At 45.5% G+C, this 17,965-nt stretch overlaps 1 protein-coding gene across 1 annotated transcript; it reads left to right on the top strand.

The window, feature by feature from the left end:
• Positions 1 to 6,876: 6,876 nt before the first annotated feature.
• LOC144827147 (small ribosomal subunit protein uS14) lies at positions 6,877 to 7,075 on the top strand. The gene has a single exon (XM_078685566.1). It carries the CDS (start codon positions 6,901 to 6,903, stop codon positions 7,069 to 7,071), a length of 171 nt encoding a protein of 56 aa, XP_078541692.1. The 5' UTR covers positions 6,877 to 6,900; the 3' UTR covers positions 7,072 to 7,075.
• Positions 7,076 to 17,965: the final 10,890 nt, after the last annotated feature.

The following is a 17,965-nucleotide window of genomic DNA, read 5'->3' as shown; positions in this document are numbered from 1 at the left end:
TTCTCACCCGGGAGGATCTCAAGGCGCTGGAGGGATATAGGGGGCGCTTCTGCTCGAATAGCCAGGTCTTGAGGTGTTTCCTGAAGGTGAGATGGTCCTGGGTGAGTCATACGTGTGCGGGGAGGGAGTTCCATATCTTGGCGGCCAGGTAGGAGAACGATCTTCCTCCGGTGGTGGCTCTGCGGATCCGTGGGACTGCTGTGAGGGCGAGGCCGGCGGAGCAAAGCTGGCGGGTAGGAGTGTAGAACAAGAGGCGATTGTTGAGTTATTCGGGGCCCATGTCGTGGAGCGCTTTGTGTGTGTGCGTAAGGAGCCTGAACGTGATCCTCTTGCTGACGGGGAGCCAGTGCAGGTTTCTCATGTGGGCAGATATTTGACTGTGGCGAGGGATGTCTAGGATGAGTTGTGCGGAGGCGTTCTGTATGTGCTGAAGTCATTTCTGGAGTTTGGCTGTGGTTCCTGCGCAAAGGGCGTTCCTGTAGTCCAGTCGGCTGGTGACGAGAGCCTGGGTGACCGTTTTTCTAGTTTCTGTGGGGATCCACCGGAAGATCTTTCGGAGCATGCACATGGTGATGAAGCATGAGGATGAGATGGCGTTGACTGGTTGGGTAATTGTGAGGGAGGAGTCCAGGATGAAACCCAGGTTGCCTGCGTGGTCCGTGGGTGACGGTGCGGTGCCTAGCGCTGTGGGCCACCAGGAGTCGTCCCAGGCGGATGGGGATTGTCCGAGGATGAGGACCTCCGTTTTGTCTGACTTCAGTTTCAGCCGACTGAGCTTCATCCATTCTGCGACGTCCTTCATTCCTTCCTGGAGGTTGGTTTTGGCGGTGGTAGGGTCTTTGGTGAGGGAGAGTATCAGCTGGGTGTCGTCGGCGTAGGAGATGATGTTGAGGTTGTGTTTGCGTGCGATGGTGGCGAGGGGGCTCATGTAGATATTGAAGAGGGTTGGGCAGAGCGAGGAGCCTTGGGGTACGCCGCAGATGATTTTGGTGGCCGTGGAGCGGAACGGCGGGGGCGGACTCTCAGGGTTCTGTTGGAGAGGAACGAGGTGATCAAGTCCAGCGCTTTTCCTTGGATCCCAGTGTTGTAGAGGCGGGTTATTAGGGTGCGGTGGCAGACGGTGTCAAAGGTGGCTGAGAGGTCTAGGAGTATGAGGGCGGTTGTCTCACCGTTGTCCATCAGGGTCCTGATGTCGTCGGTGGCTGCGAAGAGGGCTGTCTCGGTGCTGTGGTTGGCTCAAAATCCGGATTGGGATGGGTCGAGCGTGTTGTTAGCCTCGAGGAATGAAGTCAGCTGTTTATTGGCGGTCTTCTCGATGACTTCAGCCAGGAAGGGAAGAAGAGAGATGGGGCAGAAGTTCTAGAGGTCTTTCGGGTCAGCTGTGGGTTTTTTCAGAAGGGCATTGATCTCTGCTTGCTTCTAGCTCTCTGGGGAGGAGGCTGAGGCGAAGGAGTTGTTTATGACGATCCGGAGGTGGGGTGCGATGATGGCGTCTGCTTTGTTGTAGATGTGGTGGGGGCATGGATTAGAGGGAGAGCCGGAGTGGATGGTGTTCATGACGTGGGTGGTGTCTTCTGTGCTGATGGGGGTCCAGTCGCTAAGGGTGGTGGTGGAGGTCGTTGGTTTGGTGACTGGAGGCGGCGTCTGGGCGTCAAAGCTGTTGTATATATCTGCCATCTTGCGGTAGAAGAACGTGGTGAGGAAGTTGCAGAGGTCTTGTGATGGTGTGATGTCGTTGTTGATGGCGTTGGGGTTGGAGAGCTCTTTTACGATGCTGAAGAGTTCCTTGCTGTTGCGGGTGTTGTGGTCCAGCCGCTCTTTACACGATGTCCTTTTGGTGGTCCGGATCAGCTGGTGGTGTTCACGAGTGGCGTTCTTGAGGGCTGTCATGTTTTCTGTCGTCCGTTCGTGGTGCCAGGTTTTTTCGAGCGTGCGGCATGATTTCTTTGAGTCTTTGAGGGCGTCGGTGAACCATGTAGTTCTTCTGTTGCTGGTGTTGCCTGGGGGGGTTCTTCAGCGGAGCGAGGATGTCGGCGCAGTTGGTGATCCACTGTGCGAATTTGAGAGCTGTGTCGTTGGTGTCGGGGTGCCGGCTGGTGGGTTCAGGCTCAGTGATGTGGTAAGCTGGCCTGTGGTGACTGCTCCAGCATCGGCGGGGTATCTGTAGCGTGCGGTGGTGTGCTGTAGTCTTCTTGTAGATGAAATGGATGCAGCTGTGGTCGGTCCATTGTAGTCCAGTGGAGTGGCTGAAGGAGACGTGGTTGCTGGCGAAGAAGATGGGGTCCAGCGTGTGGCCGGCATAGTGGGTGGGGGTGTTCACCAGTTGCTTGAGTCTGAGGTTGGCGAGGTTGTCGAGCAGGTTGGTGGTGTTGCTGTCGTTGTTTTTCTCCAGGTGGGAGTTGAGGTCCCCTAGTAGGATGTATTCTGGTGATGTTAGTGCGTGCGGGCTGATGAAGTCGGCGATGGTTTCGCTGAATTGTGTGCGCGGGCCTGGGGGTCTGTAGACGAGCGTTCCTCTGAGTGTGGTTTTGGGGTCGGTGCGGATCTGGAAGTGTAGATGTTCAGCGGTGGAGAGTGTGTCTTCGGCGTTGGTCATGATGCTGATGGTGTTCCTGTAGACGATGGCGATTCCTCCTCCAGTTTGGTTGACGCGGTCCTTCCGGGTGATCTTGTAGCCGTCCGGGATGGCTATGGCGATGTCGGGGGCCGAGAAGGCGTTCATCCAGGTTTCCGTGAGGAAGGCGACGTCCGGTGCTGTTGTGTCGAGGAGGTCCCAGAGTTCAATGGCGTGTTTGTGGACGGAGCGGGTGTTGAGGAGGATGCACTTGAGGTGGTTTTTGTTGTTGTTGTTGGGTTCGACGGATATGAATTTCCTCACTCCTTATGGAATAGATGGAGCTTTAATTTCTTGCAAGCATTGCCTCACTGATCTGGCATGTATTGAGTAGATCCTTGAGGGTAATATTGTGGAAGATCACATTTGTGATCAGTTGACACTTCTTATGAAGATGTATGTCTTGAAATAGCAAGAAAAAGTGTCCACTGCAGTATACTCGCTGAGATTTCGTTTCCCAAAAGTACTCCAATGAGCTATTTCGATGTATAAGTATTTTGCAGTGAATCAGCCTCTAACTTTTGCTAATGCACGTGGAGATCAATACAACATTCAAGCGGCTAGCTAATCCGATCTAATGGTCTCCTGTAGTCATTTTTTGACACAAACATCTCTGAAGCAATGAAGGGGGCATACTTATTTTACTCATCCCACAATAAAAGGTACTGAAGTCTAATATTAAAGGATCTACAAGGTGATGTCAGCACATTGGGCATGTGTACCCAAAAGGTGTTCAACCCTCCCTTACTCCAGGTGCAAAGCTTCATCCTTGGGCACACTTAATTTTCTGACTGTTGTGGCTGTTCATCCTGAGAGTGTTCTACTGAGGTCTGTGTCATGTCCTAAGAGTACGTCTAGTGCCTGAGTGAGTATACTATCATTCATTAAGTTGAGCTTTTTTGTGAAAACACAATATCCTAATAGAATTGCAATATAATAAGCTATGTAATTGTACTTGTGCCTTACTGTAGCAATATTGAAAACAATAACCCAGGGCAGCAAGCAAAGTTGTTGTGCTGCATTGCATGAAAGGGAGGGAGAAGAAATGCTCCATGTTTACAAAGATATCCTGCATTTCTGCTCTCTCCTTGAACTAACGCACTATGTGCAACCTAGAGCCCACACAGATACCCTTGCACCATGGTACAAGTGTGTTTGGGACTGAGACAGGATTGTTTTACTGCAGGAAGGGACACCTTCCTCTACAAAAGCAATCCTTTAAGGCATTTTCCTCTTTCAATGTATGATGCAGAATGCATCACACTTAGGAAGAGGAAGTAACAGGAAGAAATATACCTCTCTGCGTTACATCTCACTGGGGAATATGTAGCATGTTGGCCCTTTTTCAGGTTTACTAGCTTTAGTTAATGTGGAAATATGCGAAAATCCATGGGTGGATGGCTGTGAACGCCCAAGGAATGCCTCCCAGCTTGAAATTGCAAACCTAACGTAGATCAAGCGACTGCATTGTATTACATTTATTTACAGAGCCATGGAAGGCAGAGCAAATCACCCTTTGCATGGCTTTGCAAATTATATTGAAGCTTTTGTGTCATCCTAAGCTGGGCCAGAAATTGGCCTGTGCAGCTCCAACACCCTTCCAAGGTTGCTGCTTCTTTGGACTCATGGCGTAGCCTCTTCAGCTTCGACGCCCGCTGTACCGTTCTGCCCATCATGGCTTAACCTCTTGGCTGCGACGGTAATTCCGCCGCGGCACTAGGGGGGAGGGGGTGCACGCGGCGCCGCCATGCTTGTGACGGAACCACTCCGTCACGAGCCGCGGTGGCGCTGTGCTTGTGACGGCATGGTTCCGTCACGGCCCCGCCCGCCTAATAGAACACTCAGCGCAGGGGCGAAATCAGCGCCGCGCAGGCGCCGGCGACCAGGCCGTGGCGGAACCATTCCGTCACCAGCACAGCACCACCATGGCTCGTGACGGAATGGTTCCGTCACGAGCATGCAAGGGGTTAAAAGGCAGCAAAATCCCTAACATGTGTTTGTTCCCTAGCGCCACGGCCCTTCCCTACCCACTTCTGGAGACAGGAGACTGCTACAAATCTCAGCGACACTATTGTCACTGAGAAGAGGGCTTCACAGCTGCCGTCTAAAAGGTATTGAAAAAGCAAGTGCATTTAAACACGGAGTTATACATTATAAGTAAAAAACATTTCCATTACAACACCAATAGGTCTAACTCAAAAAATGTGAGACCTATTGTATTGCAAATGCTTGTTTAACTTGCTTCTGCCATTGAGAAGAAAAATTAGGTCTGTAGCATTTTTGAGAACTATTCTCCCCCGAGATGTACACTGTTTAAGACTACTGTGTGTTAAGTGGTGTCCAGTGTAGAGGGATATGTAAAATGCATTGTATGCCACTTGGCTACTTTTCGTCCAGGTGTTTTTGAGAGACATTGTGCAGCCTTCTGCATGGTATTGGGGTGACATGTTTACGACATGTGCACTTTGGTCATCCAGTCTGTGTTCTGCTCTACTTGGCTGAGAATTGTCAGCTGACACTTTACGGTTGGCCTTTCCCCTATATTTAGCACAGATGTGGATCTTTTTGCTGAGACCACTACGTATACCCAGAGACCCCTACAGCAGTGTAAAAATGATGCCTCAATCACCTGCTTCTTTTGTCTTTTGCTAAGTATTTCAAACTTTTTTATATTTGTCTGCTTTGACAAACTTTTTTATCGATGGTACTGGTTCCTATGCTCTTTCCAAGAAAGCACAACTGTCGCATTAACCTAAGCCTCTATACAGGGTGAGATGTCCAGCCTATAGCAGGGGTCTCCGACATTTTCTGTACTAAGAGCTACATATCTTCAGCGCTAATCATCCCAAGCTACTACTATTATTAATGTTGTAATAGTAACCACATTAGATTACATTAGTAGCCACCTTATGCATGAATACAAGCAGTGATTACCGGAGTGCATCAGGCATATAGCTATCCGCAGTAATGTAAAAAAGGCTATGTCAATGTGGGTTGCATGTATATGGGTAATACACAGCCATAGCTGCAGTGTCCCTAGTCTTCCCAACTCTGCATGATTTATCAGTCGAATGTCAGTTTTAGTACATATTTTGGAAATTCAACCACTTTTTCTCAAACAACAGCTTATAAGTTTTAAGAATACACATTTCAGGCTAGAATATCATAGGCACTGAAAGTAAGAGTGTGGTGAGTGGTGCTGCAATACCCACAAAATAGGCATGCTGGAGTTTCTGAAGGTGAATAAGCATTAAATATGACTTTAAACTGTGATTTTATCTTGTACCATTTGCTGTGCGTTCCAAGACATGGGTCAACTGTTATTCTGTTTGTATGACAAATTGCTTCTTCTTTTTAACATTTACACTTGTGTTTACCTTTCTTTCTCATACAAGAAAATGTGAGGAATTTGGAAAGTGAACTATGTGACAATCTTGCTGGTTCGAAATGAAAGGCTACAGATGCTATTTTTTTCTAAAACACAACAAAGTTGAACTACCTATAATTGATCTGTACCATTATTACATAATAAACAGTTAACAAACCACAAATGAAGCAACTTTTTTCTAATTCGCAAATGTTTTAATTGGATCAAAACAAATAAAGACACTTTACTTGGTGATGTGCAAATAGCATATAGTCGCTGACTTGTTTTTATCAGTGAAACGGCATGCCTGTGGAAACTTAGTGGTGAATTCAGTGTAAAATGCGCTCTGTAAATGGCCGTGCACTACCACACCATTCTTTAGTAATATATTTGTGACAGTGTGCTCAAAAATGCTCACCAGCTATACCACACCCTCACCACTCTCCTGCTGAATGGCCGTGGTTTATTTGTGACCACGCCTGTTCTTTGTGTGATGCTTGTATTTTTCTCAGGCCCTATGACTTTAGTGATGTAACTATGAGGACAGCAACACGAGTCTGCAAATGTTCCCAGCATCGCCGTACCATCAGGGCTCGAGTCGGGGTACCACGCGGGTGGACTGCGTCCCCCCAGTTATTTTACTGGAGCTCGATAACTGGAGCAAATGGAGCCACACATTCCCTCTTTGGTCTCTCTGAGGCGAGATCGGAGCTCATTCGGAACGCTGCTCACACGCTGGCTTCTCTGATGCAATTGCATCTAAGGGGTGAGTGAGGGCAGGCAATGAGTCTGATTATGCAAGCCACCTTTCATGACGTCACTTCCTGTCATGACGTCAGCGTCCCCCCACTTCTTTTTTTAGGAGTTGTGCCCTGCGTACGATACACACTTCTCTTTTCGCGATCTGTGAAAGAACAAGATGGGTCACCAGCAGCTTTACTGGAGCCACCCGAGGAAGTTCGGACAGGGTTCCCGATCTTGCCGCGTTTGCTCGAACAAGCACGGACTGATTCGCAAGTATGGTTTGAACATGTGTCGCCAGTGTTTCAGGCAGTATGCCAAAGATATCGGCTTTGTAAAGTTGGACTAAACTACACAAAAAAGGCTGCTGCGTGGACGTCCAAGGAAAGAGTGGCAAAGACAAAGAAAGGAAAGCTATGGAGATGCACAAAATGGACTATGCTTCCACCATGTTTAATTAGCATTTGCCATATTCTACATAAATGGCAGTCAATATAAGGCTGGAATGTTGAAGAGGCTTTTTGCTCTGTGAACAGCTTGGAAATAAATAGTTGCACTTCTCAATTGTGTTTTATTATTTCAATCAAGCAAATTACAAGGCCACTCTTGGAGAAGCCTGGCTTATAGCATCTGAACCTAGTTTGACGTTTCCGTTCTTTTATATACGATATCCCGTTTCACTGCATCTAGCAATATAAAAAAATCTTCCAAGAATAGCAGAATACAAATATCTCTGCTGGTTACTTGTCTGTATTGATATGAATCACATAGATGTTTGTATGTGGTCCAGTGAGGGTTAACGCTCGAATCTCGAGGAGGGAGAGCGACTCCTGTGGCCCCTTCGGGATGAAAGACGGCAGACTTCACACCTCCCAGGTACGCGTGGACTCGTTCTCTGGGGTCATCTGTACTGATGTCTATTTCCTGTGGCAAGCGCATGACCCCGGCCCCCGAGCACCGTGAGAATGGCTCTATCATGCTCTGGAAACTAATTGTGCATTTTCACTCTCGGCTGTATTGTTTCATAAACCTAGTCGACACTCTCGGTGGGAATCGTGCATTATTGACTAGTTCGTGCTGTAGCCAGAGAATCTTATGATTCCGCAGCAGTCTGTCTTACAACTTATACTGTTACACAGAGATATGGCTCTGCCTACAAAATGCCCTTCAGACCCGAACATGAAATACCATGAGTTGTAAACCTGTCTGCATCCTTCGAACAGGCAAAATGCGCTCAGAAATAGTTCTTCATCGCAGATTAAATTTCTTCCAGGGTGAGGACAGGCGGTTCCTGATTTACAGCATTCATTTTCAGACACCCTTCTTGAGTCAAAGGTACTTCGCGGGCCATAACTCCTGCAGGTGCACAGGTGTCCCTCTTTGACCTGCGTTGCGTATCTACCGTAAATTTCATGCATTTTTGAATTAACTGATTTTCTTTATTTTATTTTTGCTACCGTAAGTTTTTGTCTAGACGTTTGTAATCGGCTAAATGCGGTAAGCCATATGTTGCTTTTGACAAGTTACACATACCAGTATTAAAGCAGCATGGGAGGGCTTTTAGGAAAATAGTCTGAATTGGCGTTCTTGCAATAATAACTGGCTTTTTTTAACATTATACTCACTATAAGTAACGGCTCATTCACCAGAAGGTGTTTCTCAGTTCTGATAACAATAATGCCCTCACTGCTCACGTTAAAGTCTCAAGAAAATAGCCCCATGTATTTGTGGCATTACAGCGGCAAAGTGTGAGCCTAATGTGTAAATGCCGCCGAGAGGGAGCTGGTGTTGGTTTAAGTTGTTGCGAGCTATTAAAGTAAATAATAGTCACCTGGTCTGTCTTCTCAAAGGGCCTCTCAAACGCCAGGGTCAGGTGTCTCCATGTTTTCACACACCGTGCCTTTGGCATTACAGAAGGTCCACCCGGAGCTTTATAGAGCCCGGCCGTAATACAAATGGAGTAGGTGGAATGTTGGTGCCCGTGACGTGTACTGGAAGCAGACGTTACCTAATTTCCATGGTGACAGGTCCAGGAGGAAATGCCTTAGACTGTACTGCTTGAGCCATATTAAAGAAGCAGGTACTTGGATAACAAGATCAATAAGCGATCCGCTAGCATCACAAGCCAGGGGAAGTGTCGTGCAGTTAGCGCGCAGGAGGACAGCTCCTTGAGAGTGGGCACTAAATATCCGAGAAATACTCGGTTTAGTGTAGACTGCTGAAGGTAGGTGTTCTAGTGGACAAACGACTGCTACATGGGCCTTTGCAATCAGCATTGATGTTACTGTACAAACCATAAAAAACTGTTCAGTCTTGATTCTTCTGATTGTTGCTGCAAACCCAACATTCTAAACCAAGCTGTTATTGTATTACGCTCTAATGCTTACGTCACAGCTCTACAGAGTTTTTTATGAACCAAAATGGTTCCGTCATAAAAAATCTTGAGACACTATATCTCCCCACTGTTAAAAATAAAAACTTAAATTTTTTTCTTTAAAGATCAGCATATATACACATACATTTACATCTTTTAGTTAGTCTTTTCAGTGATTTAATCGTATGACCTGAACTGGTTACTGGAAGCTAGAAGGTGTTGTCTTCAGTGTCAGAGATCTTAAAAGACGATGAAGAAGCAACAAAAGTCATTGGTTTTTTAGACTCAGTCTTTCATTTACCACTTCGAACCATAGTTCATTGAAAAGTGAGAAAAATCTCTGGTTACAGACTTCCCAGGGCGCTGGGCAGTCACCAAATGTCCCTTGCTGGATACCACACAGAAGGGTTCAGCATCAGAAGGAGCATCACACTTATTTCATCACATCTACCTAGTATCACAACATCTTCTTGAAAGAAAAGGTTCTTTGCCTGTCACCTTTAGTCTGCATAGGCTTTCATTTTCTACTTGTTAAACAAGTCCTCTATGTGAGTGGTACTTTCACTGTTTTCCCGTTGGCTGGGCCATTGAGCTAACTAGGTGTCATTGCGCTCCTGCACATTAAAGTCACAGGACTTTCAGCAATGGTCAAATGCAGTGTTGAACGGTAGGCTCATAGGGTGGAGTTCAGTACAGTTTTTATCTTGAGCACTTCTGGAGTTGGACATTTATCACCAAGACCCCAACCGGGGGTTGCACCATAGTTGCTTTCCAACAGGCTTTTTATATTAGAAAGCCCAACACGAAACGCCTGCCGGAAACCGACATCATAATCCACACAGCAGAAACGCCATCCATAGGGTATTATGTGCGGCTTTCGTCTGGCCAACAGATTCCTTGAGCCCATAGGAAGCCAGTTGGATTGACTGGCTGGTATCAAATCCGACAGCCTTCATTATGATGAGGCTGTCAGATTTGAAACCTTGAATGTCAGCCGAAAAGCCTCTGACCTGTGGTCGGAGGCTTTCCGACTGACATCCAAATTGGCCCCTTAATCTCTTTCATTCAAGTTGAAAATCTCCAGCAGGATGAAGATGCAGGTTGCAGCTGACTAGAGCTCTATGAAGCTGGATAACCCTTCTGCGAGGAGCCACTGAACAGGATTTGCTTCTGTGTAGAAGAACGTAGTGATAGCTGCTGCAAAGTTAGGCTGACCGGTAACGCACTATGGGCAGATCAGGGAGCAGTTCTCAGAGCAAATCTTGACTGGGTAAATGTGGTGAAAGTATCCAACCAACATGATGATGGCCCTGATAGCAAACTTTGATTTTTCCTACTCTGAGCTTTTCCTGCCAAAATCAATGGCCTCAGGGAGATGTCACACAACCTCTATGTGAGATCTTCCTATATAAAGTCTGCTGCCTTGCCCAGTGATTTTGACTTCAATTTTGTAGACTAAGTGCCTGATTTATATTTTGGAGGTCAGGCTATCCTCTGCCAGGGCAATGGAGTAAATTACTCAGTAACCCTGGCGGAGGACCCAAAGACCAAATTTAGAAATCTCAGTTGGGCTGACATACATTTATTTCATTCTCTGTAACAGCAGTCAAGATATTTCCTGTGAATGCATTGCAACTTTGACGTTTGGCTCCATCAAACATGACGGAGCCATACAGCACAGTTATTTAATATATTTAGTAAAAGTAAATCCAGAAGCAGGATTTTCTTTTTGAAATCAAAAAACATGTCCCCCTCACCAAGGGAGTTATCTACCAAGGCAAGGGTGCATTATACAATTTTCACTCCAACTTACATCTATGGCCTCATTACGATCACAGTTGGAAAGGCTCCGATCTTACGTTGGAGGGTTTCAGACTGAGATCGTCGGTTTCAATCCTAACATCCTTATTACAATGGAGGCTGTCCGTTTAGATTTAGGTTTAGACATTTCTGCTGGCTTCCGACAGGCTCAAGGAGCTTATCTATCAGTCGAAACCGGCACATACTTCATATGGACAGCTTTTTATGCCATCCGGATAGCAATGTCTGTTTCCGGCAGAGTTTCCATGCTGGGCTTTCCGACATGTAAACCCTGTCGGAAATCAACTTTGGGGGCCCCTAGTCGGGCCTCCTTCAGCCAGTGGCCTCGGTTAGGGGCCTCAGGGGCACTTATGGTGCCCCCCTGTTGATCCCTGCACTGCGTGGCAGGCACTGTGAGGTGCCTGCCATGCGGTGCAGGGATGAGCACAAACTCCCATACAGAAAAGAGAGCTTGCGTTTGCACCATGTGTAGTCACATCATAATTAAGTGGTCGGGACTACAAACCAGAGATCAGTCGGACAGGTATCGGCAACAATTTCAGGTGGAATCGTAATAAGCCCCCTAGTGTTTTGACTTTATTAGTGTTTTGGAACAGCATAAATACTTTCCACATTGTCATAAGTTAAGTCTCTCTGTTCTGTCCTGTAGCTAAAAGGAGGTTGTGGTCTGGATAATTTAGTGACATTGGGCCTCAACCAGATGAGATAGTGATATTATTCCTTTTTGTGACCAACCTGCCATCCCAAATAATAATCTACTTTCTTACAGTAACCAGTTAATTTAGGAGCTTAACCCTTTCAGCAAAATGTGGAACACATACATTTGCCCAAAATGTATAAAGCTCATTAGCTTGAAGATTTTTGAGTATGTTTGAGGGATCAAATTAGCACAGTTTTCAAGGATCCCAGACACATAGGGGCTTATTACGATGTCGGTCGGACACAAGACCTACTGACACCGCTGCGGACTGGAACTACCCGACCGTAGGTCAGCAATATCGGAAGCAGAATTTGTATGCTGTTGGTAACATCAATTTATCAACGACAGCTTGTGCACATGTTTCCTGGGTTATGGGTCCTGGGGTGGGGGGCACTTGAGGTGCTCCCTAAATATCTCAGCATCGTGTGGCAGGCACTGAATTTAAATTGGTGTTTTTATCGTTTAATAAAATGTGTTATATTTTAAAATGTATGAAAATACACATTTTAGAATGTTAACAGTTTTAAGAGCAGGATTTATAGGGGATAAGGGTGTTGAGTAATATAAAAAATATGTGACTATTTTACTTTTTTATTTCTAATTTAAAAAATGTCATACCTTGTTTAGAATTTAAAAATGTTTAGTAGTTGGATGTATGGTATGGTTAGTAATTGGATGTAATGTTTGTAGAAGGTGCTGTTGAGTAGTGTATTAATATTTTGGTAAACATTTTTGAAATAAAATAAAAATGTATTTATAAAAATTGAAAACAGTAAAAAAACTTTTGGGTTATAATTTTTGTAAAATATTTTTGGGGGGTAATATAGGGAAGATTTTATGAATAGGTTTGTTTTTTATAAATGTGATGAACGTTTTGTATTGCTTTAATATAATTAATATTTTAACAAAAAAGGTTATAAGTTTACAGATGAATTTTAGTAGTGTTTATTTTATTGTGGAATTTGTTGTGGATTATTTAATTTCTTTTATTATTAACCAGAAATAATTTCACTTTTTTATATTTGAAAATTGTGTAGGGTTTTCAGTCTTTTAAAATGTGGTTTAAAAAAAATCACTTTTTTGATATTAATATAATACGTTTAGTTTTCACTGCAAGTGTGTTTTAAGTTTTTAGATGTAAGTTTTTTTATGTTTGCAGTGTGTTTATTATTGTTTATGAATTTTTTTACAATTCCTCTATAGATATTGGAACATATATTTTGGCAATTTAGTTGTGAATATTTTCGAAAATGTTTGGAATATTTATTTGTAACTTGTTATTCTATTTAGTTTATCTTAGTGAAAGATTTAATATATTTAAATTTAGAATTTTAATGAATATATAATTTTTTTGTGTGTTCTCTTAATTTCGTTTTATCATAGTTCTCTTAATTTCAGAGTAGGAATAATTTATTTTGTAGGGTTTAGTGTTCAGCAGTTTCACTTATTTTAGGATTATTGGAGTAGGAATAATTTATGTGTAGGGTTTAGTGTCCAGGACTTCCCTTATTTTAGTTATATTAGATTGGGAATACTTGATTTTTAGAGTTTACTGTCCAGCACTTTCTATCAATTTAGCAATGTTGGAGAAGGAATAGTAATGTTTTAGGGTTTAGTGTCCAGCACTTTCCTTGAATTTAGGTATATTGGAGTTTGATTATTAAGTTGAAGGATGTCCAAAACTTTCTATGAATTTAGCTATATTGGAGTAGAAATGTTTTATTTGCAGGGTTTAGTGTCTAGCACTTTCCCTGGATTTAGTTATATTGTGGCAGGAATAATTAATTAGTACGGTTTAGTGTCCAGTAAGCATGGGCGTAAAATCCGTTCCGTTCGTGGAATTTGCGGATTTTCTGCAATTTTGCGGTCCGCAAATCTCGCGAAATTGCAGAAAAATCATCGAAATCGCGTTCGGGACGGATTTTCAAAAACTGAAGTATATGAAGCACTTACAGGGTTACAGCAGGTGCCCAAGTTGAAGCTAATTTCTTTGTAACCGTTTACAAAATGGTTACAAAGAAATTAACTTCAACTTGGGTACCTTGTAACCCTGTAAGTGCTTCCTGAGCGGCGCCTCCAGAGTTGTTGTTTACTTGCAACTATTCTCTGACCCTGCTCTGACCCTCGAAGCAGGGTCAGAGAATAGTTACAAGTATGGCACAATGCTCCAGGTATTAAACCACAACAGGAATCACTTACAGATAAGGAAGCAGGTGCCGGACTTGAAGCTCAAATTTAGTAACACATTAACCAGCCCCCGGTTGAGGCTGGGCAGGTGTGCTTTCTCCCTATAATCTACAGTGGTGAACCAGAGGGTGCTGTGATGAACCAGAAGGTGCAGTTGTGAACCAGAGGGTGCTGTGATGAACCAGACGGTGGCAGTGGCAAACCAGAGGGTGGCAGTGATGAACCAGAGGGTGGCAGTGATGATCCAGAGGGTGGCAGTGGCAAACCAGAGAGTGCTGTGATGAACCAGAGGGTGGCAGCGATGAACCAAAGGGTGACAGTGATGAACCAGAGGGTGGCAGTGGTGAACCAGAGGGTGGCATTGATGAACCAGAGGGTGACAGTGATGAACCAGAGGGTGGCAGTGGTGAACCAGAGGGTGGCAGTGATGAACCAGAGGGTGGCAGTGGTGAACCAGAGGGTGGCAGTGATGAACCAGAGGATGACAGTGATGAACCAGAGGGTGGCAGTGATGAACCAGAGGGTGGCAGTGGTGAACCAGAGGGTGTTGTGATGAACCAGAGGGTGGCAGTGATGAACCAGAGGGTGACAGTGATGAACCAGAGGGTGACAGTGGTGAACCAGAGGGTGCCGTGATGAACCAGAGGGTGGCAGTGATGAACCAGAGGGTGACAGTGATAAACCAGAGGGTGACAGTGGTGAACCAGAGGGTGGCAGTGGTGAACCAGAGGGTGGCAGTGACAAACCAGAGGGTGGCAGTGGTGAACCAGAGGGTGGCAGTGATGAACCAGAGGGTGGCATTGATGAACCAGAGGGTGGCGCTGCTAAACTGCCCGGGAGCCCTGTGGGTGTGATCCCCTGCACTGCTGAGCTGCCCAGAAGTTGTGAGCCCACGCGCTACTGAACTGCCCCGGGGCCCAGTGGGTGTGAGCCCCCGTGCTGCTGAACTGCCCCGGAGCCCTCTCAGTGTGAAAATCATTTGTGCTCAATTGCCTGGGAGCCCTCTGGGTGTGAGCACACATTGTGCTAAGTGTCCCCCTGCCCCCAGTACATATATACCCGTACCGCACAGCAACCTTATGCTCTTGCACCATGAAGTCTGGTTCCTGGATGCTCCTGATACCTGTAGGTGGTACCACCGTCTGGTGCAGTCAAAATGTAAAGTCATAACTTGCTACACAGCACCAATAAACACGTGTCCCCCCTGGCACCGGTATGCGCATGTACCAGGCGTGGAGCACCCGCATGCCACTGCACCCTACTGCCCAGCACCAGCCTATGCCTGTATGGGGCAGTTTAGTATGAGATGGGACATTATCCAGCAGCAGCAGCTGCATGCGCCTGAACCCACTGAGCATGAGCAGAATGGCTTTGTACCAACACGCGCAGCAGAGCGATCTTGGACATCTGAAGGATTCTGGGGTCCTGTGCCAAACGTATTTTTGCATCCATGAGTTTCCCGAGCGCCATCCCCGTGTAGCTCCTGTGACCAGGAGGATGCTTTCTCCTCATCTGCTGCTCTGCTCGGTCTCTGACCCTTTATAAACAAGATGCATGTGAACTCGCATAGAAGCCCCGCCCGTTTGGTCCCATCCACCACACACTAGCGGTATGAAACGTCTTACCGCCCGTCCCCACTATAATGGCCAGCTCACTCAAGGGACCTTGTCGCCTTTTAGCGCGCTGGCAAAGTTACAGGCACACGTGGTCACATATTTGTGCAAATGGCACAAAAATCCGCGAGTTCTCGGGAAAATTCGCGAACTCGCTGACTTTTTTTTGCAATTTTGCACGAATTCGCGGTCCACGAATTCGCAAATTTCGCCCATACTTAGTGTCCAGCACTTTCCTTGAATTTAGTGGTTTTGGAGTAGGAATAGTAATTTTTTAGGGTTTAGTGTCCAGCATTTTCCTTAAATTTTGGTATATTGGAATAAGAATAGTTAATTTGTAGGATTTAGTGTCCAGTACTTTCCCTGAATTTAGTTATATTGGAGTGTGAATATTTAATGTGTAGTGTGCACATTTTTTTTATTACTTATGTTTTATTACAGTGTATTACAAAAGAGAAGTAAATAAATTAGTAAACATTTTATTAAACACTTTGGGGCATCATTAAAATACCGGTTGGGCTCTCGTCTAACCGGCACCGTAGCAGAACATGACCGCCCAACAAGGAATAAGTGGTTCAGCTGCCCTTATTACAATGTGACCATGATCATGACGGTTGCAACAAAGTGTGTATTTTCCATTGCAGCTTGTGCTGCAGGCTACAGCACAAGCTACAATAGAAAATGTACACCATAAGAACATCTCTGCACCATGTGGCAACACAGTGCTGGGATGTTTAAGGGGGCACCATGGGGCCCCAAAGTCACTCTCTGCCTGCCTTTTCAAGGAAGGCGAACCATCATGAAAGGGCAGACATTGTAATCTCTACGGCGGTGCCTGAACAGGCACCACCCCTGTTTTAGGGATTACTGACCCTTCGATGGTCCAACGGGCTCTTTGAGCCATCGGACAGTGTCAAACTGTCCCTCTGCCTGCTGCCTCTGACCACACACATTGTAGTGCATCAGTCAGACTGCAACAGTAGGTGGTGGTCGGATCACATCTGATGAGCAATCAGATACAGTCGGACCACCAGCACAGCACAGCATGGACAGTGACGTCCATGTCATGCTGAAACTGGGGGTTCATGCAGACGGGGGTACATGTTGTGCCTCCCTGAATGCATCTCTACCGCCAGCCATTTCATGGCGGGGAGCCACCATGAAATGGCTGATAGTGAAGAAACTCGTAATATGCTAAGCAAGACTGTTCTAGTCCGCACAACATCTTACATTGGGTCTTCTCTGCACTTCCCTGGCTCAGGTGGCGGTCCACCACCAGTACAACTTTGAAAGTTGTAAACCAGCAGATGGTGTAGTGCCACTGGTGTGTCACTGTGAGTGTGGTGGTCAGAAGACCACCACGCTCGCAATCAGCCCCTAAGTTTCTGGTAGATTTGTTCTTTTTGTATAGCTTTGAGGAGTGTATATAGTGTTGCTTGTGTTCTTCCTAATGTGGATTGAAAGGCATTATGCCATCCTTCCACTGCGCTGTTGGTTTTAGCTTGTTGTGCTAGGGTACTGTCATACACATTGCACCATGCAATGTGGAATTTTGGTTGGCGTCTGTGTCCTGGTCTGTGTAGTCTCCCTACCCATGTGTCTTCAAAATAGTCAAGTAGGGGAGTTAATTTTGTTTATTTTGCCTGGCAGAAGGGACTTTCTGTTAGTAGGTAGTAGTGGATTGCTGCTTCAGTTATGAGAATATAGGCTATCAATGGTGTATTGTTGATAAAATGGTTTGCAACATATTTTAAATGTTCCATCCATTATCCAGGTTTCTTATTGTCCCAGTTTTTATACAAATAGTAGAGGTGGCAAAGACAATATTTCTTTTTCATGACTTTTATTGACATAAAAAAGGAATTGTTCTTTTTTGTATGTATTTGTGAATTCAGGTAGGATTTCTATTTCTAATTACGATGTCGGTCAGACGAGCGTCTGACCGACATCATAATTAGACTGGTGCTTCGGGCCGCAACAAATGACTCAATAGAGAAGATACAGGTTTAAAACATCCATGCCCAGTGTGACAGGCACACAGGGCAAGGATGTTTGGGAGAGCACTGCAGATGGCCCCAAGGCCTTGCAGTAGAGGCTGCAGGTGGATGGGGGCCCTGCTAGGGGCCCCCAAAGTCACTTTCTGACAGAATTTCCATGTTGGTGAGGCCAGTAGGGAATGAGACTGCTTTGTGTAGCTTTCTGCAGGCAATTAGGAGCTGCTGTTCCCCATGGGGCAGATGTCCGCCGTCAATGTTTCATATGCTGTGATGCACTTGACTATACACAGTTTGGGGAAATATGTTAAGAAAGGATAGGAAACTACACATGAATTACATTTTGTTCTTCTCAAAATATGGAAGGCAACCCCTTCCGGAGTGAATACCCTACACGCAATATTCAGAGCTCTAACTTTAAAGACTCTTCTACAGGATAATAGGCATAGCAGGGTAGCCAGTTTGGCTGTGATATCCTTCCTCAAGAGGTACATGTTGGGTTGCCAGGAAAGAAAAAGGTTCAGGACCTTATTCACATCTGATAACATTGTGTA

This window comes from Lissotriton helveticus, chromosome 4_1 (genome assembly GCF_964261635.1).
Source record: "Lissotriton helveticus chromosome 4_1, aLisHel1.1, whole genome shotgun sequence".
NCBI lineage: Eukaryota > Metazoa > Chordata > Amphibia > Caudata > Salamandridae > Lissotriton > Lissotriton helveticus.
The sequence above is the reverse complement of the archived record's forward strand: the minus strand, read 5'-3'. Positions and strand labels throughout refer to the sequence as shown.

What these genes read in the sequence shown, in the direction of transcription:
- LOC144827147 (XM_078685566.1), top strand. Translation starts at nt 6,901, where the DNA reads ATGGGTCACCAGCAGCTTTACTGGAGCCACCCGAGGAAGTTCGGACAG.